At 44.8% G+C, this 25,474-nt stretch overlaps 2 protein-coding genes across 6 annotated transcripts in view; one reads left to right on the top strand and one right to left on the bottom strand.

Annotated features, from left to right (window-relative positions):
- Positions 1–437: 437 nt before the first annotated feature.
- On the bottom strand, positions 438–16,294 carry trmt5 (tRNA methyltransferase 5). 5 transcript variants are annotated; one of them, XM_038775575.1, is made up of 5 exons: positions 16,252–16,294; positions 8,457–9,100; positions 8,041–8,165; positions 2,451–3,105; positions 438–1,125 (listed from the first exon to the last, which is right to left on the bottom strand). In XM_038775575.1, the coding sequence occupies exons 1-5, from the start codon at positions 16,254–16,256 to the stop codon at positions 1,055–1,057; spliced, it is 1,500 nt and encodes a 499-aa protein (XP_038631503.1). In that variant the 5' UTR covers positions 16,257–16,294; the 3' UTR covers positions 438–1,054. The 5 variants fall into 5 exon arrangements, with proteins under 5 accessions (XP_038631503.1, XP_038631474.1, XP_038631482.1 ...); XM_038775546.1 differs by lacking the exon at positions 16,252–16,294 and adding an exon at positions 15,464–16,239; XM_038775554.1 differs by lacking the exon at positions 16,252–16,294 and adding an exon at positions 16,020–16,238.
- Positions 16,295–16,321: 27 nt separating this feature from the next.
- The window catches only part of slc38a6 (solute carrier family 38 member 6), a 69,692-nt gene continuing 60,539 nt past the window's right edge, over positions 16,322–25,474 (top strand). The window contains exon 1 of the mRNA XM_038775598.1: positions 16,322–16,442. Within this exon, the coding sequence (XP_038631526.1) occupies positions 16,389–16,442 (54 nt within the window). The 5' untranslated portion in view covers positions 16,322–16,388. The remainder of the gene's footprint in view (positions 16,443–25,474) is intronic.

The raw sequence follows: 25,474 nt of genomic DNA, 5'->3' as shown, positions 1-25,474 counted from the left end.
GACATTTTGGGACATATAAACCACATTTACAACTACATCATGTATCTGCAAAGCGGGGGCAGCACGGTGGCCTAGTGGTTAGCACAACCGCCTCACGGCGCTGAGGTCCCAGGTTCGATCCCGGCTCTGGGTCACTGTCCGTGTGGAGTTTGCACATTCTCCCTGTGTCTGCGTGGGTTTCGCCCCCACAACCCAAAAATGTGCAGAAAAAAATGTGTCTGCAAAGCACTTTACTCAACTATTTCTTTAACTTCTATGATGCTAAACAACTATTTGACTGGTTTTCATTGCCTTTGATATCACAAAAATAGCATCAGTATTATTACTGTACTGAATCGGAGTAGACCAAATTGAGGTTGAAGGATGTGATATCTCAACAGCGGAGCATTACAAATAATATACAAAAATGCTTAATGAACTAACACTCCACTCAGAACAACCTCAGGAAATTTTTACTTCATGATTTAAAATGAATAAAATAAGTGTCACTGTTACTGGTTACATGAATAACTTGATGTAGTCTTTCAATAAAATGCAAATTGCTTCATTACTCCTGTAAGTTGGACCACTAATAATGAGATACCAGAGCTGAAGTAAATTTGTTTATGACAAATGCAATTTATTTTACTGCAGTTGGGCTGAAGCCATCTATTTTTAAAATGTACACAACTATTCTCTGCTGTGCCAACCATAGGCTATTTCAAATCCAAAAAACTAAAATGATTAATGTACAATACGTTTTAAAATATATATATTTGCAGTTCTAATGGTGTTGCTGAAGGCAGGATTTCTCATTGGCTACTTATTAACATGGCTTTTCCACTGTGGATATTGAATTCTATCCTGGTGAGCAAGAAAAAAAGTGAGCCCTTGAGAGGGCTTCATTACCCATTATAACAAATCACTGGCTGTTTATAGAAGCAAATCATGACCAGGAGAATGGAGTCCAGGAAATGATGCAAACATTCTGAGATTCCTTTTACTGACTGGTAATTAAATTGCACTGTATTCGGTTTCTTAACTGCTAAAAATGATGTTGCTCATTTATCACAAGTCACTGTGGTCCTTCTGAGGCAGTAATCTCATCTGGCCGTAGACGTTTTGGAGCTGGTTCTTCAGTATTGTCTGGAAAGATGAAAGCGAGATTGTATATTAATAACAGAACTTCTGAACTGTAGCCAAACTATAAAACTTACAAGAAAAAAGTTGATTTATTTTTTAACCATTTGAAGCTTTGATCACTATGTTTTCATATTTTGCCATTTTTCTGGGCTGCAAACGTATAAAAATATTTAAATTTATTAAATATATATTTAAATATATCCCTTAAAATATTAAAATCTATTTTACTGGTGTTCGGTCAATAACTGTTGACAAGTGCAATGTTGCTCCACTAATGGGCAAACTAAACTGAGCAGTCTTCAAGATAAATGACAATGTACACGTGAATAGTCATTTGTGTTAACTGTTAACTGACACGTAGAGTGATAGATGGCAGATGATCGTTCGTGTTTCTCTGAACAGTAACTTCCCATAGTAGGTCAGATCATCAAAGGGATGCACTATTTACCGTATTTGTAACGGTTAGTTTGAAGTATGAATGAGATATCCAAGAATGCCTCATGGCACAGTGGGAAATATGAGAAACAGATCATTAGTAATGAAAGTGGCGGGATAGTGTGGGGTGAATAATATTTGATTTAACTAAATTTAGATATTTTCCGAAAGCAAAACTTCACTTTTTAAAACTGGATATAGGTTCAATAAAGTCCAAGTATTTTTATTTACCTGTGACTGTAGTAACTTTAAACTTATGTTGCTAATTTGTATCAATGCGATGGGTGAAATCTTCTATCATTATCAGTGACCTTTTATCAGTATGGTTGAATCTTATGACAGGTCAGAATTCTTAACATTTTAGAATATTAATCAAGAAAAGTACTGATATGAGGCAAAATTGAAATTCCTGAAAGTGCTAAACATTTTGCTATTCCTTTTTTTGGTTCTGAATAGAGGGGATTAAAGGCAGAGGCTCTCAGTCAGGTCTTCAAAGAGAATACTGTGAAGGTAAGTATTGACCAGGCTCAGAAGTAGCATGTAGGGCTGTAGTTAGCAATAATGTTAGTTGAATCAAGAGGACCCACTTCTTTGGTGCAGAGATACTGGTGCTAAACCCCCGGGTTACATTTACTAACATATATTTAAATGTCAGGGAACATCCATAAACGCATGCTGCGAAGGACTGGCTAGTACTGCACTACTTGAGAGAATATCTAACTCAAGGCCCTAAACTTGTAACAATATTTTCTTCTAGTACAATTGTCTTGTTTCTGATGTATTTAATATTTAAGTCACAGCCACAGTAGTAAGCAAAATCATACTGAATGCCAGAAGCTGTAAAGATTATGATGTGCCATTGTAAGAATAGGTACTGCTACTTAAGTACTGACCTCCTTCTGCCAAGTGATTCCTGTACAGCACCTCAGCAGGGATCTTAAAACTTAAACACATCATTTCCTTATTTGGAGCCACATTCCGAACCAAATGGATAGAGCAACGTCCCTCTAAGGAGGTTCTTAGGAAATCCTCTGCTCTTCTCTGAATATCTTTGGCAGGTTCATCAGACTTGGAAAAACTATAGCAGTGGACTGTAGGTAAAGCATGAACTGGGTTCTGCTCTTGCAGGAGTTGTCTGAAGACATCCAAGAACTCAATGGCCAAACCAGGCAAGTTCATAACTATGTGAATAGAGGTTTTGTTCTCCTTTGATGACAGCACATCAATTTGTTTTACTAAATCATCTTTAACTGGGCCCAAAATAAAGTCCCTGCCATCCATATTGAACGCCTGTACTTTTTTGTCTACTTTGTTTAGTTTGCAGTTGTGGACGAGCCATTTAAATGACTCTGGGTTTAGGTCATTTGCCAGGACTTTGCAGTTTTTCTTCGCCGCTGGAACAGCAAAAGGCCCAACGCCAGCAAACACATCATACACTAGATCTGCAGAGTTCAGGAGCCCAACTATTCGGCTATGTTCTGTACTGAGCCGAGGGTTCCAGTAGACTTTGGAAAAATCAAATTCATACGTTATATTGTTCTCCTTGACCTATCAAGACACAAATTATGTAATGTTTGTAATAGGTAAATAATGAAATTGTTAAATATATACAATTGATATTAAACCATAGAAATATCCTGCCGTTAAATGCTGCTTTACATCCAGGACAAAGCAGCCCACCTGATTGGCACCCCATCCAACACCTTAAGCATTCATCCCTCCATCATGATGCGCATTGGCAGCAATGTGTACCATCTACAAGATGTGCTGCAGCAACTCACCAAGGCTTCTTCGACAGCACCTTCTAAGTCCACGACTTCTACCACCTTGAAGGACAAGAACAGAAGATGCATGGGAACACCATCACCTGCAAGTTCCCCTCCAAACCATACAGCATACTGACTTAGATCTGTATCGCCGTTCTTTCACAGTCACTGGGTCAAAATCTTGGAACTCCCTCTCTAACAGCACCTTCGGTGTACCTTCACCATATGGACTGCAACTGTTCAGCAGCAACTCACCACCACCACCTTTTCAAGAGCAATTAGGAATGGACAGTAAACGCTGGCAGCCAGTGATGCCCACACCTAGTGAAAGAATTGATATTTTGAAAAATTCTCCCTGGAATTCAACTCATCGCTGTTTTGAAGATGCAATCATACTTTGTCTTTTGAAAAAAATACAATATTACCTTCTTCCTGATAAAAATTACCATTGTGCAGAGTATTCCACACAAGCTCAGTAACATCACTGTACAGAGCATTCCTCACAAGCTCAGTAACGTCACTGTACAGAATATTCCCCACAAGCTCAGTAACGGTCACTGTACAGAGTATTCCCCACAAGCTCAGTAACATCACTGTACAGAGTATTCCCCACAAGCTCAGTAACGTCACTGTACAGAGTATTCCCCACAGGCTCAGTAACATCATTGTACAGAGTATTCCCCACAGGCTCAGTAACATCACTGTACAGAGTATTCCACACAAGCTCAGTAACGTCATTGTACAGAGTATTCCCCACAAGCTCAGTATCATTGTACAGAGATTCCCCACAAGCTCAGTAACGGTCACTGTACAGAGTATTCCCCACAGGCTCAGTAACATCACGGTGCAGAGTATTCCCCACAAGCTCAGTAACGGTCACTGTACAGAGTATTCCCCACAGGCTCAGTAACATCACGGTGCAGAGTATTCCCCACAGGCTCAGTAACGTCATTGTACAGAGTATTCCCAACAGGTTCAGGAATGTCATTGTACAGTGTTCCCAACAGGTTCAGGAATGTCACTGTACACAGTAATCCCAACAGATTCAGGAATGTCATTATACGAGTAATCCCACAGAGTAATTCCAACAGGGTCAGGAATGTCATTATCCAGCGTGTTCTCAACAGGTTCAGGAATGTCATTGTACAGAGTGCTCCCAACAGGTTCGGGAATGTCATTGTACAGTGTTCCCAACAGGTTCAGGAATGTCATTGCCCAGAGTGTTCCCAACAGGTTCAGGAATGTCATTGTACAGAGTGTTCCCAACAGGGTCAGGAATGTCATTGTACAGAGTAATCCCAACAGGTTCAGGAATGTCATTGTACAGAGTGTTCCCAACAGGTTCGGGAATGTCATTGTACAGTGTTCCCAACAGGTTCAGGAATGTCATTGTCCAGCGTGTTCTCAACAGGTTCAGGAATGTCATTGTACAGAGTGTTCCCAACAGGTTCGGGAATGTCATTGTACAGTGTTCCCAACAGGTTCGGGAATGTCATTGTACAGTGTTCCCAACAGGTTCAGGAATGTCATTGTCCAGAGTGTTCCCAACAGGTTCAGGAATGTCATTGTACAGAGTGTTCCCAACAGGGTCAGGAATGTCATTGTACAGAGTAATCCCAACAGGTTCAGGAATGTCATTGTACAGAGTGTTCCCAACAAGTTCAGGAATGTCATTGTACAGAGTGTTCCCAACAGGTTCGGGAATGTCATCGTACAGTGTTCCCAACAGGTTCAGGAATGTCATTGTACACAGTAATCCCAACAGGTTCAGGAATGTCATTGCCCAGAGTGTTCCCAACAGGTTCAGGAATGTCATTGTACAGTGTTCCCAACAGGTTCAGGAATGTCATTGTACACAGTAATCCCAACAGGTTCAGGAATGTCATTGTACACAGTAATCCCACAGAGTAATCCCAACAGGTTCAGGAATGTTATTGTACAGAGCGTTCGCCATAAGTTCAGGAATGTCATTTGTTATGGGCCAGGGTGTAGAGAATTCCAAAAGGTATCATGTAATTCACCTGGCCCACAGCTTTTAATAGATTGTGGTATGGGGAGCACACAGCCCACTCTACAGGTGTTGTACAGCAGAAATGTAGAAGTATTTTTTAAAGCAAAGCAATGTTTATTCTATGAACTCAGGTTAGCCTTTTTAAAACATAGTGAACATCTTAGCAACCATCAAGTCAAATACAACCCAAGTCAAATACAACCCCCAAAGAATACAACACTAAGTAATCCTTAATAACTTCCCAAACAACACCCAGAAGACAAAATAAACACCTTTTAACAGAAGCACATTAGGTTTACATTCACTACTGAGAACATTTATAATTCTCAATTCACCAAATGATCAAGAGATAGTCTTTTCACGGCAGAGAGATCAACAGTACACCTGCTCTGTCTGGCTTCAGCTCCAACACCGAAAACTAAACTAAACACACCCTGCAACAAACAGCCTAAAACGAAAATAAAAAGCTGACAGACAACCCAGCTGCACCCACTCTCTGACATCACTGCAGTAATATGAACAGCCAAACATTTCTTAAAGCGACATTCTCATGACACTATGTACAGTGTTCCCAACAGGTTCGGGAATGCCATTGTACAGAGAGTTCCCAACAGGATCAGGAATGTCATTGTACAGAGTGTTCTCAACAGGTTCAGGAACGTCATTGTACAGAGTGTTCCCAACAGGTTCAGGAATGTCATTGTACAGAGTGTTTCCCACAGGTTCAGGAATGTCATTCATAGTATCATAGAATTTACAGTGCAGGAGGCCATTTGGTCCATCGAGTCGACACCGGCCCTTGAAAGAGCACCCCATTCCCATAATCTTTCCTGTGGGAGGAAACCGGAGATCCGGAGGAAACCCAAGCAGACATGGGGAGAAAGTGGGAACTTAAAACAGTCACCTGAGGCTGGATTTGGACGTGGGTCCCTGGAGCCGTGAGTCAGCAGTGCTAACCACTGTGCCACCATGCCACCCGAATTGTTCACTGTTCCCCACAGTTTCTACAATGTCATTGTCAGTGTTCCCCACAGGCTCAGCACCATCACTCAGAGTATTCCCCACTAGCTCAGCAATGTCAATTTGTACATGTACACCTTTCCAAAGCTATTATACAATTTTAAGTACCTATAGAAACAGGAGACAATGAATCTAAGAGTGGAATACTGCTGTCTCAATTACCTTCCACCAAATGTTCCCGGTTTCCTAAAGTAAATCCATGTAGCAGACAAACAGTAAACTAGGTTTTACTTGCAAATATGGTCTAAAACGTGACTCTCAGGTAAACATTCCCCCTTGATTCAAGGGAAAACATATATGGGATTATGGGGAGAGTGGGGGAATAGGACAAATTCAGTGGCTCTTGCAGAGTCGGCACAGACATGAGCAGCAAAATTATGTCCTTCTAATCTGCAACTATTCTATGACTTCAAGGTTATCAATACTTCACTCCAGCCACTCCCTAGTTTTCCTTCCTAGATACTCGAGTAAAACTTTAATTAGGGTTAATTTGTTTCAAACAATACTTTGTAGCCTAAATTAAACCCAAAACCAGGGCTTCAGATTTCATCATGCAACCAAGAAAATAATTTAATTCAAGTGATGATTATCTCACCAAATATATACTTTAAAATTAGAATGCAGAAATTAATTTTTCCTGTATTGGGAAATTTGATTTGTGGTAAATAATATTATTTGAAGAGCAAGGTTACATCCTCCTTCTCACCGACAACCCAATCAGCATATCATTTTATTTTCCTGAAAGAATTGTTTAGGATCCTAAAAAGACAGGGGCCGGGATTCTCCGATCCCACGGCCAAGTTCTGACGCCAGCGTCAAAAGCTGCGCCACGGCCGCGCAAATTCGCGCATGGGTTCCCTTCGCCGTGCTGGCATCCAGGCAATAAGGCGGAGCCCTACAGGGGTCCGGCGCGGAGGAACATAGGCCCCCCACGGAAATAGCCCGCCTGCCGATCGGTAGGCCCCAATTGCGGGCCAGGCCACCATGGAGGCCCCTCCCGGAGTCAGATCCCCCCGCCGCCACCCCCCCCACCACCCCAGGACGGCCCCCGCAGCCAGAACTCAAGAGGTCCCGCCGGGTAGGACCATATGTAACCTACACCGGCGGGACCTGGCGGGCATTTGGCCTATCGAGGCGTGGAGAATCGCCGTGGGGGCCGCTTTCAAAGGCCCCCGACCGGCGCGGCAGTGATCCCGTGGGTGCCTGAGAAATGGCGCCGCAGCGCGATTCTCGCCCCCCCCCCCCCCCCCCCCCCCGGCGGCGATTCTCCGACCCGGCGGGAGATCAGAGAATCCCGGCCATGATTTGTCTTTCTAGACAATTATGTATTTCATTGCAGTTTGATGCCCAATGGCATAAGTCAGGTGATTATTGCATTAACTGTTTCTATTTGGATTGCGAATACCGCCATATGTTAAAGAGCTTGTGCACATGCGTTACATTTTATATTCCTCCAAAGAAAACCCAATCCTTCCCATTTCATGACTCCTCAAGTTTGTATGTTGAGAATGCTCTCATGCTTTTAAACTATGATCATTACATAGCGGGCATTTCATAATCCTTGTTGTTAATTGGAGAGTTCAAAAATTATCCTGTGGATGTAATTTTAAAAGATGGAAGTTTTTTTTTAAAAAGGAAAATTAATTGGGGAATATAGAAAATTGTTGTCAAATTTGAAAATCTTACCTTGGTTATCATATTGCCTTCCCCAGCTAGTACTTCCATCTGAAAATTACGGTAAGTGTTGTCAATAATATTGGTTTTATTAACCACTAAAGTTACTCCAGGATTCTTATCCATTATAACTTGTCCTAGGAAACAAGATTAGTGACAATTTGTTTAAGAATACATTAATGCAGAAAAAATGCATACGTTTTTGTTCTGATTCTAAAGCAGGAAAGCCCTGTTACTTACAAATTTAAACTTCAAACCTTAATTAACTGCAATAATTTGAAATTGTATCCAAATATTCGTAACATTTACAAATATTTACTTGACACATGGAATGGTTACAGAACTGAAGGAGGCTTGTGCTGGCTCACTGAGCAATGTAGCGAGGGCAAAGATAAACTACTTTAGAAGCAACAATACTCAGACCTTACCGATCAAATATTTATAAGGAAGCTGATGGTCTCGAAGGTTCATGTGGACAATATGGCCGACTCTACTAAATCCAGAAGTTACATCCTGTCCTTCAGGCAAAACTGCCTTTAGAATCTCTTCAGGTTTGAAATGCTCATAAGTCATTGCTAAACGGTACATATGAATCTGAAGATCAACATTATATTCCTTTAGAACAGCCTTCTCGGAGACCTCAAAAGATTCTGAGCACAATATTTTGCATGGATCCAATAAAACAAGTCTATATGTTTCATCTTCAGAGTCTTCAATCACACGCTTCAGTCCAGGTCTTTTAAGTGCTGAATTTTTCAAAGATTTCATGACTTTGTTCACTACATCCTTTTTCACCTTGAGAGCTGGAAGGGCCACGTTCTTTCTAAATAAGTCTCTGTTCAGTTCAGTAATGCCACGTACTGCTATGGGAGGCGTGTAGAGATTGATGTCCTCTTCAGAATGATGTGCCGGCATCATGGCCATATCAGTGATAACACCTCTGGAAATGCACTGGCTGGAGAAATACGCAGGTTGTATTGGAGTAATTTGAGGATGTTGCTCAGTTGCCAATTTTTTAGCTAACGCACTTAACACAGTATTTGCCCAAGACTTGGTAAAGTAAAGAAAAATCCTAAGATGAAAAAGATTGAACACCAAGCAGTTACTAAGGCAATCATGATTCAGGTTTCAGCAGTTTTGCCATTCACTTCAATAAGAAACCTCTGAACCTCTAGGGCGGCACAGTAGCACAGTGGTCAGCACTGTTGCTTCACAGTGCCAGGATGCCGGGTTCGATTCCCGTCTGTGCGGAGTCTGAACGTTCTCCATCTCTGCATGGGTTTCCTCCAGGTGCTCCATTTTCCTCCCACGAGTCCTGAAAGACTCGTTGGGTGAATTGGGCAATCTGAATTCTCCCTGTGTACCCGAACAGACGAATGTGGCGACATGGGGTTTTTCCCAGTAACTTCATTGCAGTGTTAACGTAAGCCTACTGGTGACACTAAAGACTATTGTTATTATTAATCATCTATCATCAAATCAATGACTATCATGGAAAAGTTAATTGTTATCAGTATATGTCATTTGAGTTTTGCTTGGCCGTACAAAATACAGTCAACTAAGCCTAAAGTCTAATATTTATAAAAAGGAAAGCCTAGGAATTCATTTGGGGTATTGAGTTTCTACTGACACCTGAAGATGCTTCAACTGGTGTCGTTAGGGAAACCCATGTGGGTCGTTTTGCCTTCTTGTGGGATATGTGAAAACATTCCTTGTCACTCAGGTTCCCTCCCTCACTTCCTTTTTGTGTACATTGATGACTGTCGGCGTCACTACCTGCTTTTGCCCCAAAATTGAATTTTTCAGCAACTTTGTTTCCAATTTTCTCCTGTCTTATCATCATATGGTCCATCACGGACGGACTCTTCCCTTCCCATCTCCGTTTCTGAGGACAGGCTGTCGACCAAAATCTACCATAAACTTACTTATTTCCACAGCCACCTTGATTGTATACTGCTTGAGTACTAATAATGTTTAGCCAATAGTGTCCTGCATGTACTGCATTCACTTCACACTATCTTACAGGGTATATTAGTTGAATATTGTGGACAGGTTGGCTACCAACCATTCTTAGTTACTTAAGCGACAGGTGAAACGTAACAGATGAAGTACAAAACTCTAAAATGTGGAAAAGATAAAATTTTAGATTTTGAAAATTATACATATCAAAAACAATTTATTCCATGCTTTCAGATTCTCTGCCTCTGTCATACCTATTCTAACAATCCCACCCTGCTACTAGTGCTTCAATGTCTTTACAAGCAAAATACTGTGGATGTTGGTGGTCTGAAATAAAAACAGAAAGTGCTGGATAGCTCAACAGGTCTGGCAGTATCTGTGGAGAGAGAAACAAAATTAATACTTTGAGTCCAATATGACTCTTCGAAACTGAAGAGAAGCAAGAACACGATGGGTTTTATGCTGTTGACAAAAGGCAAGGGTGGGGGGTGGGGGGCAGGTGAAGCACTCTGGGGGAACAGTAAGATCAGGGATAGGTTAGAAGGGAGGGGAGATTAAAGATGTCATCGAGCCAAAGGCAAAGAGAGTGGTGATGATTGTATTAAAGAAACAAAGCATCGGTTCAGAGTAGGTGCGAACAGCAGAATGTAGCTCAGCTGTCTGAAATAGACAGACTAATACGTGGCAGAAATATTTAAAAATGGAGGACAGAATTCATGGTCTGAAGTTGTTGAACTCAGTGTTAAGTCCAGAAGGCCGTGAAGTGTCTAATTGGAAGATGAGGTGATGTTGCTCCAGCTTGCGCTGAACTTCATTGGAACATTGTAGCAGGTCTAGGACAGAAATGTGAGCATAAGAGCAAGATGGCGAATTGCAATAGCGAGCGACATGAAGGTTGGCGTCATGCATGCAGCCTGAACAGAGGTTTCTGCCAAGCGGTCACATAGTCGGAGTTTGATGTCACCAATGTAGAGACCATTATGAGCAGCAAATACAGTGAACTAAATTAAAAGAATTAAAAGTAAATCACTGCATTAACTTGGAAAGTGTGTGTTTGGGGGCCTTGGACAGTGAGTAGAGCGGAGGTAAAGGGGCAGGAGTTACACTTCATATGATTATGTAGGATGGGGTTGAAGTGTTGGGGTGATAGCACGGACCAGGGTATCACAGAGGTTATCACAGAGGGAGCAGTCCTTTCAGAATGCTGTCAGGTGAGGGGAAGATGTGTTTAGTAACACGCCTTCAATGTGTCTTTCTTTTTTCTCACTTGAAGATTGTTCTCGACTGTGTTCAACAGGTTTCCAAAACACATCACTTCCATTTCTCCATAACCACCGATCCCTTTGTTTCAGGTAGTAGATGCGCCAAATGGTTCTGTTATTGCCATTTACAGCTCCTCTAAACTTGTCCCATTACCACCCATTAATTTTGTCATTTAATCTCCTTTGCATTCTACCAAAGACTATACTTTTGTTTTGCCTTCCCTCTCCTGTTGTCCAGAGCTGCTTATTTCCTGATCTGAATTAAAAAGGTTAATTTTTTTTAAATACATTTATGGGACGTTAGGCCAGCATTTCTTGCCCATCTCTAGTCGCCTTTGGGAAGGTGGTGGTGAGCTGCCTTCTTGAATCTCTGCAGTCCACGTGGTACACCCACAGCGCTGTTCAGGAGGGAGTTCCAGGATTTTGACCTAGCGACAATCAAGGTGATATATTTCTAATTCAGGATGGTGCGTGGCTTTGAGGGGAAATTTTAGGTGGTGTTCCCATGTATATGCTGTCCTTGTACTTCTAGATGGTAACAGTTGAGAGTTTGGAAGGTTCTGTCGAAGGCACCTTAGTGAGTTCTTGAAGTGCATCTTGTAGATAGCACACTCTGCTATTGCTGTGCGTTGGTGGTGGAGGGAGTGAATATTTGTGGATGAGATGTATATCAAGTGGGCTGCTTTCTCCTGGGTGGTGTTAAAGCTGCACTCATCCAGACAAGTAAAAAGTCAGGAGGAGAGTTACTCACCACAGGATTCCTAGCCACTGACCTGCTCTTGTTGTCACAGTGCTTATATGGCTAGTCCAGATCAGTTTCTGATCAATGGTAACTCCCAGAATGTTGATAGTAGGGATCAAGCATTGGTAATGCCATTGAATGTCCAGAGGCGACGGTTACAATCTCTTTTGTTGGAGATGGTCATTGCTTGGCACTTTTGTGGCACGCATGTTACTTGCCGCTCGTCACCCAAGCCTGGATATTGTCCAAGTCTTGCTGCATTTGGACAGTATCTGAGAGATTGCAAATGGTGCTGAACATTGCACCATCATCAAGCATCCCCACTTCTGACCTTATGATGGAGGGAAGGTGATTGATGAAGCAGCTGAAGATGGTTGGGCCTAGGACACTGTTTTGGGGAATTCCTCTAGTGATGCCGTGGAACTAAGATGACTGAGCTCCAATAGCCGCAACCATCTTCCTTTGTGCGATGCGTGATTCAAACCAGAGGGAACGCAAGGAAAAGCCTTTTCACCCAGAGAGTGGTAGGTGTCTGGAAGTCACTGCATAAATTGGTGGTTGAGGCTGAAACCCTCAAGTCATTTAAAATGTACCTGGATCTGCATCTGAAGTGCTGTAATCTACAAGGCTACAGACCAGATACTGGAAAGTGAGGTTCAAATGAGCAGTTAGTTTCATTTCTGCCGATGCAGACACAATGGACTAGATAGATTCTAACTGCACTCTATGGTTCTGGATCTATTCAAAATCTATCCCATTTAGCATGGTGTTTGTACCATACAACATGATGGAGGGTATCCTCAAATGTGAAGATGGGACTTTGTCTCCACAAGGACCATGTGATAGTCACTCCTACCGATATTGTCATGCACATATTTGCGGCAGGTAGGTTTGTGAGAACGAGGTCAAGTATGTTTCTGCCTCTTGTTGCTTCTCTCACCACCCGCTGCAGAGCCATTATAGAAGCTATGTTCTACAGGAATGCAGTGAAATTATAGCTGTTAATCCAATGGTACTTCAATGATATACACCCATAATTTACTCTCAGTAGTAATCTCTGGCAGATTTCCACTCTCGCTAGATTTATCCATGTTGGGATTCCAAAGCCTCCGACTTGCCCAAACTTCCTCATTCAAGCTGGGCGAGGCAGGAGCAGCAAAGCTCGGCTCCCAGCTGCCTCAGCATGGAGTAACTGGGGCGCAGAGAGGAAAGTCATGCCCCTTTTTTGTGGCAATAGAGGTATAATTAAAAGGTAAGTGGTTCCAATAGGTGTCGGACTGGAGTGAGACGAGGAGCATGGACTGGGGCGTGGGGGGGGTGGGGGGGTGTAGTCGATCCTGTGCAAGGCTGGGTCTGGGTTTTTTTTAAAATAGTTACTCCAAAGTTAAAAAGTATTTATTTCCTTTAACTCTTTCAGAATAACAATGAGGTTAAAACTGACAGAACCAACCGAAGTTGGTTCATTCACATTTCCCAGAACCATCAGAGTACCCCCTGTCCATATGTCCCACTCAAGACTTCACATTCACTGAATCATCCTCAAGTTATTTTGGTCACTTTGTTGCCAGCAAACACCCCTCCTCCCCTTTCAGCATTCTGAAGGAACAATTCCACCTGCAACATTCTGGTCTTGTCTTCTATCGCCCTCAACACCTTTTTTCCCCCCCATAAGTGCTGGAGATTCAAGACCTTTGACAAAGTCATCCAGACTCGAAACGTCAGCTCCCATTTTCTCTCCACAGATGCTGTCAGACCTGCTGAGGTTGTCCAGTATTTTCTGTTTTTGTTTCAGATTTCAGCATCCACAGTAATTTGCTTTTATCTTTTGATTCAAGATCTGTTCTTTCGTCTTCTTCCTTCCCACCACCCAGGACCCCAAACCGTCCTCCCAGCTGAAACAATGATTTACTTGTTCTTTCTGTAATTTATTATACTGTACTGGTGGGTGACAATGTGGTCTTCTCTAGGGTAGGGAGACGAAACGGAGATCAGATGATCACTTTGCTGAAGACCTCAAATCACTTTCCCTGTATGATCCTGACATTCCCTTTGATTGCTATTTCAATTCTTCATACCACTTCCATGCTGATCTCTTGTTGTTGGCTTCACATTCTTCCAATGAGGTTCAACAGAAGCTCAAGGGACAGGATCTAATTTTTACAACTTTCCATAAGTTCAATTTCAGATCACAACTACTCTTTTAAGGCAGCAGTTGCTGCTACTGGTTTTGTTATTGTCATTTACAGCTCCTCTAAACTTGTCCCAATACCACCTGATATTGTCATTTAATCTCTCCTGCATTTTACCCTATCAGACTGTCACTTTATTTTCCTTCCTCCCCCTTTCACTGCCTCTACACTTATTTGAAAACTGTTATATTTCTGACTTTTTTCAGTTGTCAAAAGGTCATAGAAATAGAGAAAATTGGATGGTATCATGACACAGTGGTTAGCACTACTGCCTCACGGCAGGTTCATCCTGGCCCCGGGTCACTGTCCGTGTGGAATTTGCACATTCTCCCCACGTCTGCATGGATCTCACCCCCACAACCCAAAGATTTGCAGTGTAGGTGGATTAGCCACTTTAAATTGCCCCTTAATTGGAGAAAACATGTAGAAAATAGTAGGAGTAGGTCATTTGGCCATCGGGCCCACTCCGTCATTCAACATTATCAAGGCTGTTCCTCCATCTCAACGGCATACTCCTGCTCTCTCCCCATACCCCTAAACACCTTTAGAGTCTAGAAATCTATTTATTGCTTTCTTAAATACATTCAGTGACTTGGCCTTCACAGCCTTATTTCATGGGTTCACCACCTTATTTCATGGGTTCACCACCCTCTGAATGAAGAAATTTCTCCTCATTCAGTCCTAAATGGCCTATCCCATATCCTGAGACTGTGACCCCTTGTTCTAGACCCCCCTCAGCCAAGGAAACATCATCCCTAGCTGTGACAGAATGTCATATATTTCAATAAGGTCCCCTCTCATTCTTTCAAACTCCAGTGAATAGTGGCCTAGTCGACCCAATCTCTCCTCATACGACAATTCTACCATCCCATCCCAGGAATCAGTCTGGTGAACCTTTGTTGCACTCCTTCTATGGCAAGTATATATAAAACATTATTTCTCTCCACAGATTAAGTAGTTAATGGAGATAGCCAGGTTTTGACCTGGAGCAGCTTGATTCACTAACACATAGTGAATTTCAGGCCCCTGATCCAAAATGCCCAATTCGATCCTACATTTCCAAGTCAGTGAACATTTCTATTCTGGACCAATCCATAAACTAAATAATCCAGAGGTCGTTCAGATTTAAATGGTAAGAATCTGGTAGATAAAATTTAAGCCATAGATTTTCTCCAACACTTGGCAATGATCCAGAAAATTAGCAAAAAAAAATTCTTAATAGTTAAGACAAGACGGGGAACGAACGCCATTGAAATTGCAAATAAACTTTCATTTAAACTCACCTGTAATGCAAATACCGTGTGAACCGACAAATCTCCTCAGATCCAGCTATAACACTGTTTGATTGATTGATATAATTATTTTCAAAATTGAAATATTTTGTCTTTTCCATGTTTTAGAGTTTTGTACTTCACCTTGTATAACTTCCCACCTGCCATTTAAGTAACCAAGAAGGCCTGGCGGCCTGTTCACAAGATACATTAAGTGGAAAATAGTGTTCAATACACTAGTTTACAGGCACTATTAGCTGAAAGTTGGCAAATATTTGTGCTCGCCAAGGTGAAAAATGTCATCCAAATTTGAACACTTGAACCAAAGGAGGCACCCGTTGGCAGTGTCAAGTACTCAGAGGTCAGATATAGCACAGCCAGTGACAAAAGTTCCCTCAACTCTGATTATGTGGCCTAGTCCTAAATTCGGGGGGGGGGGGGGGGGTAGCATTCTGTTGCTTTAATCTAATAATTCAATTTCCCATTCCAGTTATCCTTCCGACTTCTCTCCAGTGCTGTTGCTGGTTCCATACCAAATCAGCCATGGCTTTATGCTGTGGGCCCCCACCTGCACCTGTAATCTACGACCATCCTGAGAAGTGGCAGCACCACAACATCTGCAGCAGCGAGATGGGAAAGGCCTCAGGGCAACTCGGAGGTGGCGACCCCACCCCACCCACAAGTAGACCAGAGAGCGGTCCACTGGACAAACACCTCAGGGGTCAATCCAGGGAGCACGCTCGCTCCCTCCCTCCGGCCCTGTTGCTGGGCGATGCTGACCACACGTGCCTCCCGCTCACCTCATACCGACATCCAGCAGGAACGCCGGTTCTGCATCGTCATCAAAAGGCGCGCAGCGTCATCGTAAATTGTGGTGACGCCCGTCCATCACGTGCCGGCTGGGTGGTGCCTGCACACTGTGGGGACAGCGGCAGCAATGATGAGGAGCGAGAGCGAGCAGGGCGAAGAGGCAGCCTTGATCCCGAGGGACGTGAGTCTGTTTAACGTGGCGGTGTGAATTTGTTGTTGTGCTGTGTGTGTGGAAAGACCCTGTCCGCTGTGGACACATTCACTGCCCTTCCCGCCGGTGCAGTTGGGGACTGGTGGGGTTGGTAAGGCTGGTGATGGGATGACCCCTTTGGTCCTCAATTGACTGGGAATTCGTTCCGTTTCTCAAATCATGTTGAACCGGGGGTCTTTTTCTATTAGAGGATGAAAATGGGCTGAGAATTAATGGGATGGGAGGGGGGAGAAGGGGTGCTGTACTGTGTGTGACAGAGGGTGAGGGGTGTGGTGTACTGTATATGACAGGAGGTGTGTGTATGCTGTACTGTGTGTGACAGGTGGGGTGGAGGCGTCCTGTACTGTGTGTGACAGGTGGGGTGGAGGCGTCCTGTACTGTGTGTGACAGGTGGGGTGGAGGCGTCCTGTACTGTGTGTGACAGGTGGGGTGGAGGCGTCCTGTACTGTGTGTGACAGGTGGGGTGGAGGCGTCCTGTACTGTGTGTGACAGGTGGGGTGGAGGCGTCCTGTACTGTGTGTGACAGGTGGGGTGGAGGCGTCCTGTACTGTGTGTGACAGGTGGGGTGGAGGCGTCCTGTACTGTGTGTGACAGGTGGGGTGGAGGCGTCCTGTACTGTGTGTGACAGGTGGGGTGGAGGCGTCCTGTACTGTGTGTGACAGGTGGGGTGGAGGCGTCCTGTACTGTGTGTGACAGGTGGGGTGGAGGCGTCCTGTACTGTGTGTGACAGGTGGGGTGGAGGCGTCCTGTACTGTGTGTGACAGGTGGGGTGGAGGCGTCCTGTACTGTGTGTGACAGGTGGGGTGGAGGCGTCCTGTACTGTGTGTGACAGGTGGGGTGGAGGCGTCCTGTACTGTGTGTGACAGGTGGGGTGGAGGCGTCCTATACTGTGACAGGGGGTGAGGGATGTGCTGTACTGTGTGTGACGGGCAGGGTGGGGGATGCTGTACTGTGTGTGACAGGTGGCGTGGGGGAGGCTGCAGTATTGCGTGTGGCAGGTGGGGTGAACCTGATGGGTTGTGGGGAAGTTCCTGCAATCGTATCACCAGGGCTGCAACAAGTGCCTGAACATTTGAACAAGTGACTGCTGACCAAAGGAATCCGCATGAAAGGGACAAATTTGATTACTTGCACTTTTTATTTAGAGCGTCCCTCATCTCGTGAATAGGGAAGTGTCCTTCAGGCTTCCAAAAGGCATTTCACACAGCAGATTATTAGCAAAATTGTAAATTGAGTTACTGACTTAGGTTTTGGAAGTGTTCCGTTTGATCACATGATGCCAGATCACTTGATGTCAGATCACATGATGCCTTTGAGTTTTAACAGTTGGACCTTTTCTCGTTGTGCATCTTTACATGTGGCCTTCTACCAGCAAATATTGTTAGAAGTTCAGGAGGCCACCTGCAAACAGGTGAAGAAGGGAAATAAGGTGGAGGAATGAGTTGCAGAGGTTGGAGGAGCTTTGATTCCACCAATACAACTGATGGGGCGCGAAGAAATTGTACTTGTAACATTGGGTAATACATCACTTCCGGTGGCAGCTATGAAGGAGTAAGTCGCACATCTGGTGGCTCCCGCTCGGGTTGGACTTTTGGACCTTTTCCCCCAATTTTCTACCGGACTTGAACTGTAAATTGAAGACAGAGGCAATTGTGTACTGAATTCCCACATCGGTGCATGGAATAGGTACCTTCAGCAGAACTTGAGAATCGTTGGGCTCCCGGAGGGGTCCGAAGGAGTGGACGCTGGGGCATACATCGCAGATATGTTTGAGAAGCAGCTCGGGGATAGGGCATTCTCCCAACCCTTGGAGGTGGACAGGGCTCACAGAGCACTCGCGAGGAAGCCGCGGACGGGAGACCCCCCCGAGGGCAATGGTGGTGAGATTCCACAGGTACTTGGATAAGGAGCGCATTCTACAGTGGGCCAAGCAGACACGGAGCTGTAAGTGGGACAGTAGTATCCTGCGGGTCGACCAAGACCTGAGTGTGGAGGTGGCCATGAGGCTTCAACCAGATTAGCTCGATCCTTTTTAAGAAAAAGGTGAAGTTCGGACTGTTGTATCCGGCCCGTCTCTGGGTCACGTACGAGGAACAGCACTTGAGTCGCTTGAGGGAGCACTGGACTTCATGAAAAGGAAAGGGCTGGTGGTGGACTGAGAACTTTTGAACTTTGCTGCAGCGTTCATGATTTTTTTTTCTTTTTTTAAAAAATAGTTTCTCGTTTTTGTGGAAGCTGTTTGTAATGCCTTCTTTATTGATTTCGGACCAGTGGCAGAGCTGAGTGAGTTAAGGTTTTTATTTGCACTGTTGGGGGATGGAGGTGTGCTTGTTTAGATTTTGGTGTTTTTCTGTCCAGCAATTGTGTGGGGATTGTTTGATGTTGGAGTATGTTTGCATGAGTTTGGGGGGGGGTGGAATGTTCTGCTGACCAGGGAGGGACTTGGGCCAAGGGACAGAGTGGAGGTTGGGGGCGGAGGCTGCCTGGGGGTGGGCCGGTGGAGGCGCGGAGCATGGGCTGGAGGCAGGCCCAGAAAAAAGGGGATGGCTGGTCGGCGAAGGGGGGGGGGGGGGGCAGGCAATGAACCCCCCCAACTAGGCTGATCACCTGGAATGTTTGAGGGTTAAATGGGCTGGTCAAGAGGGCACATGTGTTCACACATGTTAGGGGACTGAAGGCGGACGTGGTAATGTTGCAGGAGACGCACCTTAAAGTAGCTGACCACATCAGATCAAGGAAAGGCTGGGACAGTCAGGTCTTTCACTTGGGACTGGATTCAAAGACTAGAGGCATCGTGATCCTGATCAATAAGCAGGTGGTGTTTGAGGCGGGTAGAATAGTTTTGGATATGGGAGGTCGGTACATTATGGTCAGTGGGAAACTGGAGGTGGTGCAGGTGGTATTAGTAAATGTATATGCCCAAATTGGGATGATGTGGAGTTTATGAAGAGGATGCTGGGGAAGATACCGGACCTGGACTCTCACAGGTTGGTCATGGGAGGGGACTTTAACACAGCTATTGACCCTGGCTTGGACCGGTCAAGCTCAAAAGCGGGCAGGGCACCAGCAATGGCAAAGGAGCTAAAAGGTTTCGTGGAGCAGATGGGGGAGTTGGATCCATGGAGTTTTGGGCAGCCGAGGGTGAAGGAGTTCTCCTTCTACTCACAAGTGCATAAAGTGTACTCCCGGACGATTTCTTCATTTTGAGCAGGGCCTTACTGGCAGGAGTGGTGGACACTGGGTACTCGGCAATCACAATCTCAGACCATGCTCCACGCTGGGTTGACCTGCAGGTTAGTAAAGACAGAAACCAGCGCCCGCACTGGAGGTTAGATGTGGGACTTTTGGCTGACGAAGAGGTGTGCGAGCGACTGAGGAAATGTATTCAGAACTACCTGCAGGTCAACGACACGGGGGAAATTTCAGCAGGGATGGTCTGGGATGCACTGAAGGCGGTGGTCAGAGGGGAGCTGATGTCGAAATGGGCCCATAGGGAGAAGGTGGACCGACCTGGTAAAGGAGATACTACAGATTGATAGGAGGTATGCGGAGACGCCTGAGGCAGGGCTTTTAAGGGAACGGCGGAGGCTACAGGCGGAATTCGGCTTGTTAACCACAGGGAGGGCGATGGAGCAGCTGAGAAAGACAAGGAGGGCGATCTAGGAGTATGGAGAGAAGGCCAGCAGAATGCTTACACAGCAGCATAGAAAGAGGGAGGCAGCCAGGGAGATAGGGAAAGTAAATGACGGAGATGGGAACCTGGTTGGAGATTCAGCAGGGGTGAATAAGGCGTTTAGGTATTTCTACAATAGGCTGTACAGGTCTGAACCCCCTACGGGGCTGGAGGGGATGAGGCACTTCTTGGTGGAGCTGAATTTCCCTGTGGACGGGGAGCTGGTAGAAGGGCTGGGGGCCCCGATCGGGTTGGAAGAGATAGTGGAAGGTCTGAAGGCCATGCAGGCGGACAGAGCCCTGGGGCCGGATGGGTACCCAGTGGAGTTTTATAAAAGGTTCTCTGGGATATTGGGGCTGGTGTTGATGAAGATGTTCAATGAGGCAAGGAAAGAGGGGCGCTGTGGCCTGTGAAGCAGGACAAGAACCCGGAGCTGTGTGGGTCCTACAGGCCGATATCCCTGTTGAATGTGGACGCCAAACTGCTGGCCAAACCTTTGTCATTGAGGATTGTGTTCCGGACGTTATTGGGAGGACCAGACGGGGTTTGTTAAGGGTAGGCAGTTGGTGGCCAATGTGAGAAGGTTGTTAAATGTGATCATGATGCCCCCGGAAGGTAGGGAGGTGGAGGTAGTGATCGTAATGGATGCAGAAAAGGCTTTTGATCCGGTAGAATGGGATTATCTGTGGGAGATACTGGGACATTTCGGATTGTGTTAGGGGCTTTATTGACTGGGTCAGGTTGCTGTATCAGGCTCTTGTGGCAAGTGTACGGACGAATAGGACAACATCGGACTATTTTAGACTGCACCGGGGGACGAGACAGGGATGCCCCCACTCCCCACTGTTGTTCGCGCTAGCTACAGAGCCGTTGGCAATTGCTCCAGGAGCCTCATGGGGCTGGTCGGGAGGGGGGGGGGGGGGGGGGGGGGTGCGGGGGGGGGGGGGGGGGGGGGTGCGTGGAGCACCGAGTTTCGCTCTATGCAGACGACCTGCTTCTGTATGTATCGGATCCATTAGAGGGGATGGAAGAAATCATTAGGATTCTAGGGGAACTTGGCTGGTTTTCGGGGTATAAGCTAAATATGGGGAAAAGTGAGATGTTTGCGGTCCAGGCGAGGGGACGGGGAGGCGATTGGGGAAGCTGCCGTTTAGATTAGTAGGGGGAAGTTTTAGGTACCTAGGCATTCGAGTGGTGCGGGAATGGGACCAGCTGCATAAATTAAATCTGGCCCAACTAGTAGACCAAATGAAGGATGAATTTCGGAGATGGGACGCGCTCCCATTGTCATTAGCTGGGAGGGTGCAGACGGTGAAGATGACGGTCCTCCAGAAATTCCTGTTCGTGTTTCAATGTCTCCTCATCTTTATTCCGTGGTCCTTCTTTAAACGGGTCAACACAGTGATTACTGGTTTTGTTTGGGAAGGCAAGACCCTGCGGGTAAGGAATGTAATGCTTGAGTGGAGTCGAGCGGGCAGGCTGGCGATGCTAAATTTTAGTAACTATTACTGGGTGGCGAATAGGGCCATGATCAGGAAGTGGATGGTGAGAGAGGGGTCGGCATGGGAGCGTATGGAGGTGGCTTCATGCAAGGGCACCAGTTTGGGGGCGTTGGTAACTGCGCCTCTGTCGTTCCCGCCAGCATGGTACTCCACCACCCCCATGGTGACAGCGGCCCTGAGAGTCTGGGTGCAATGGAGGAGCAGAGGGAGCACGGTCTGGTCCCCAATCTGTAATAATCACCGGTTTGCCCCGGGAAGTATGGATGGGGGGGGGGGGTTCCCGGATATGGTGGAGAGCATGGGGGATATGTTTGTAGAGGGGAGTTTTCGCGTATGAGGGCGCTGGAGGAGAAGTTTGGGTTGGTGAGGGGAAACAAATTCAGGTATCTGCAGGTGCGGGACTTCCTACGTAAACAGTTGTCAACCTTCCCGTTCCTACCGCTAATGGGGATTCAGGACTGGATAGTTTCCAGAGGATGGGTAGGAGAAGGGAGCATCTCGGACATTTAGAAGGAACTTATGGAGTCAGAGGCGACGCAGACCAAGGAGCTGAAGCGTGAGTGAGAGGAAGAGCTGGGAGGAGAGATAGAGGATGGTCTATGGGCGGACGCGTTGAGTAGAGTCAACGCATCCGCAACATGTGCCAGGTTCAGCCTGAAGCAATTTAAGGTCGTTCACCGGGCTCACATGACCCGGATGAACAGATTCTTTGGGGTGGAAGACAGGTGTGCAAAATGTGCGGGAGGACCAGTGAATCATGTCCACATGTTCGAAGCTTGGGGGATTTTGGCAGGGTTTGCAGATGTCATGTTCACGGTGTTAAAAACAAGGGTGACGCTGAGTCCAGAGGTGGCGATTTTTGTGGTGTCGGAAGACCCGGGAATCCAGGAAGAGAAAGAGGCAGATGTTCTGGCCTTTGCTTCCCTGGTAGCCCTTAGACGGATACTATTAGCATGGAGGGACTCAAAGCCCCCGAAGTCGGAGACCTGGCTATCGGACATGGCTAGCTTTCTCTGTTTGGAGAAAATCAGGTTCGCCTTGAGAGGGTCAATGTTAGGGTTCACCCGGAGGTGGCAACTGTTTGTCGACTTCTTTGCGGAAAATGAATCGTCAGCAGACGGGTGTGGGGGTTAGTTTAGCTTAGAGTAGGGGGTTAATAAAGGTGGGACCTGTAAGGGAGGGAGATGGCTTTTGCACTATGTTTATAGTTTCATGTACATTGTTTATTGTGTTGTTGTTATAATACCAAAAAAAACCTCAATAAAATGTTTATTTAAAAACAACATTTGGTAACACTCTTGATTCCTCTCGTACACTAACAGTAATACTCACTGTACTATATGTAACTAATGATGGCTACTTTAACAAAGGCAGGATCTCTTGTATTGCATCAATTGCAGTTGGGCTTCCCAGTGCCATTTTTATAGGCCTGATTCTTCTCTTCCCCAACTCTTTGGATGTGGACTTGGGTTATGTATGAAGGTGATGGCTTTGAAATGGTAGATGGTCTATACTTTATGTGAAAACTCTTCAGCACAGGCCTATCTGAACCAAAGCAAGCAGGCATGTGGTGCTGAACTGACTTTGGAGCAATCATTTCTTTTTTTTTTAAGTATTTTTATTGGTTTTGTCATTATTTACAATAACATGTTGTGTGCAATACATAATCGTGTTAAATATCAATAGACAGCCCGAAAGAAAGTAGAGGGGAAAAAAGGACACAAACTGGGTCTACAATTTTGGTGTGTACAACAAAGAAAAAGTAACCAGGAAACAAAATCATGTGGGTCAGACAATTGGTTATGTTACTCCGATAATGATGCGGATGACACAAAGTTATGGTCGAGTGGTAAATGGTGAGGTTGAGTATCTTGGGTTACAGGAAGATATAGACAGAATGGTCAAACGGGCAGAAAAGTGGCAGATGGAATTTAATCCTGAAAAGTGTGCGATGATAACCTTGGCAGGAGTAATTTGACAAGGAAGTATTCAAAATTAATAGCACTGGGAAGTTCCGAAGCACAAAGGGACCTTTGGTGTGTTTGTCCATTGATCTCTGAAGGCAGAAAGGCAGGTTAATAGGGTGGTGAAAAAGCCAAATGGGACACTTGCTATTATCAATTGAGGCATAGATTACAAAAGCAGGGACGTCATGTTGGAGTTGTATAGAACTTTGGTGAGGCCACAGCTGGAGTACTCTGTGCAAATCTAGTCACCACGTTCTAGGAAGGATGTGATTGCACTGGAAGGGGGTGCAGAATGTTGCCCAAAGAGGTTGGATAGGCTTGGATTGATTTTGCTGGAGCAGAGAAGACTGAGGGACATGGACAGGGTGGATAGGGACCTGCTGTTCCCGTTAGTTGAAGGATCAGTTACAAGGCGACACCAGTTGATGGTGAGCGGCAGGAAATTTAGGGGGATTTGAGAAAAAGCTTTCTTGCCCAGAGGGTGATGACTGACCGCAATGCACTGCCTGGGAGGGGGTGAATCACCATTGGAGTTGGGTGTCTTTTAAAACGATTAGCTACTCATGCAGTGTACACTTATTCAAATAATAGTGCAATGAAACTTTTTCTTCCTGCATATATTGATGCGAAATTACGAATTTGTAGTGCTTTTTTCCCTTTCTGCCCACAATTATCCAATTATGATAATTCAATATTTTCAGACAGAATAAAACAAAACATACAGCATCAAACTCCTGGCTATGTATCACACAGGAAGTATGTTACAAAACTAGTATTCCTGCACTGTAAGCTTGTTATGTGAAAAAGGTGATGAGGGTGGATCATTATGCCTGTAACAGTGTGACATTGTGCAACACTCTCTTACCGGTTAACCAATTTACTAATCACTCATGGGAAGCCTAATTCTGATTTAGTTTGAGCACAGGTGTCTTAAAGGAAATGAGATGTTTCGGGAGGGTCATTTACTTTTGAATGTCTTATTCAAAATTCATGAATCCTTTCCATAATTTTGGAACTGCACTCATTCTTCCTTGGATCTAAATAACTCTAATTGTCTAAACCTGTCCCTAGACAATTTCCAATTCTTTCTTTACATACTCTTGACCTGGTATTGATACAAATACAAAAATACTGTGAATGTTGGAAACCTGAAATGAAAACATAAATATCAGAAAAACACAGCAGGTCAGGCAGCATCTATGGAGTGAAAAACAAGAGTTATGTTTTGGGTTGAGAACCTTTCATCAATGACATGAAAAATTAGCACTGTTCCTTTCCTCGCAGATACTGTCAGACATGTTAGGGTTTTTTTGGCATTTTCTATTTTTAATTCTGATGGACTGCTCGAGTTCACCAACCAGTAAGAGAATGCTTTTCTCACTATTTACCTTACCAAAACTGTATTTTTGATATCTCTGGCAGATCAACTATTAACCTTCACTGATCTGGTGAAAAAGTTGCGAGCAGTGATTTGGTTAGTTTAACATTTCCACTTTGCCTTCCTAAACCAAATATCAGAATCCAATCTGCTTTATTTTACATGTTTATTAAAATGTCTCTAATTTTTAATTTGGGAACAAGAATAGGCCATTCAGCCCTTTGAGCCTACTCTCCTGTACAGACAGATCATGACTTTGACAATATCCTTTTTTTAAAAATATTTTTATTCTCCTTTTTCACATTTATCATATTTACAACAACAAATAATTAACAATAACAGCAAATACAATGGCAATCCCCTCATCCCACCCACCCTCAAACAGCAGCCAACATTTCTATTACAAAACATGAAAAAGAAGCCTCATTAATTTATACATTCCAACCGCCCCCCCCCCTCTAATGTTCGATGTTATCCAATTC

Source organism: Scyliorhinus canicula, chromosome 2, assembly GCF_902713615.1.
Source record: "Scyliorhinus canicula chromosome 2, sScyCan1.1, whole genome shotgun sequence".
In the NCBI taxonomy this organism is placed as follows: Eukaryota; Metazoa; Chordata; class Chondrichthyes; order Carcharhiniformes; family Scyliorhinidae; genus Scyliorhinus; species Scyliorhinus canicula.
The sequence above is the reverse complement of the archived record's forward strand: the minus strand, read 5'-3'. Positions and strand labels throughout refer to the sequence as shown.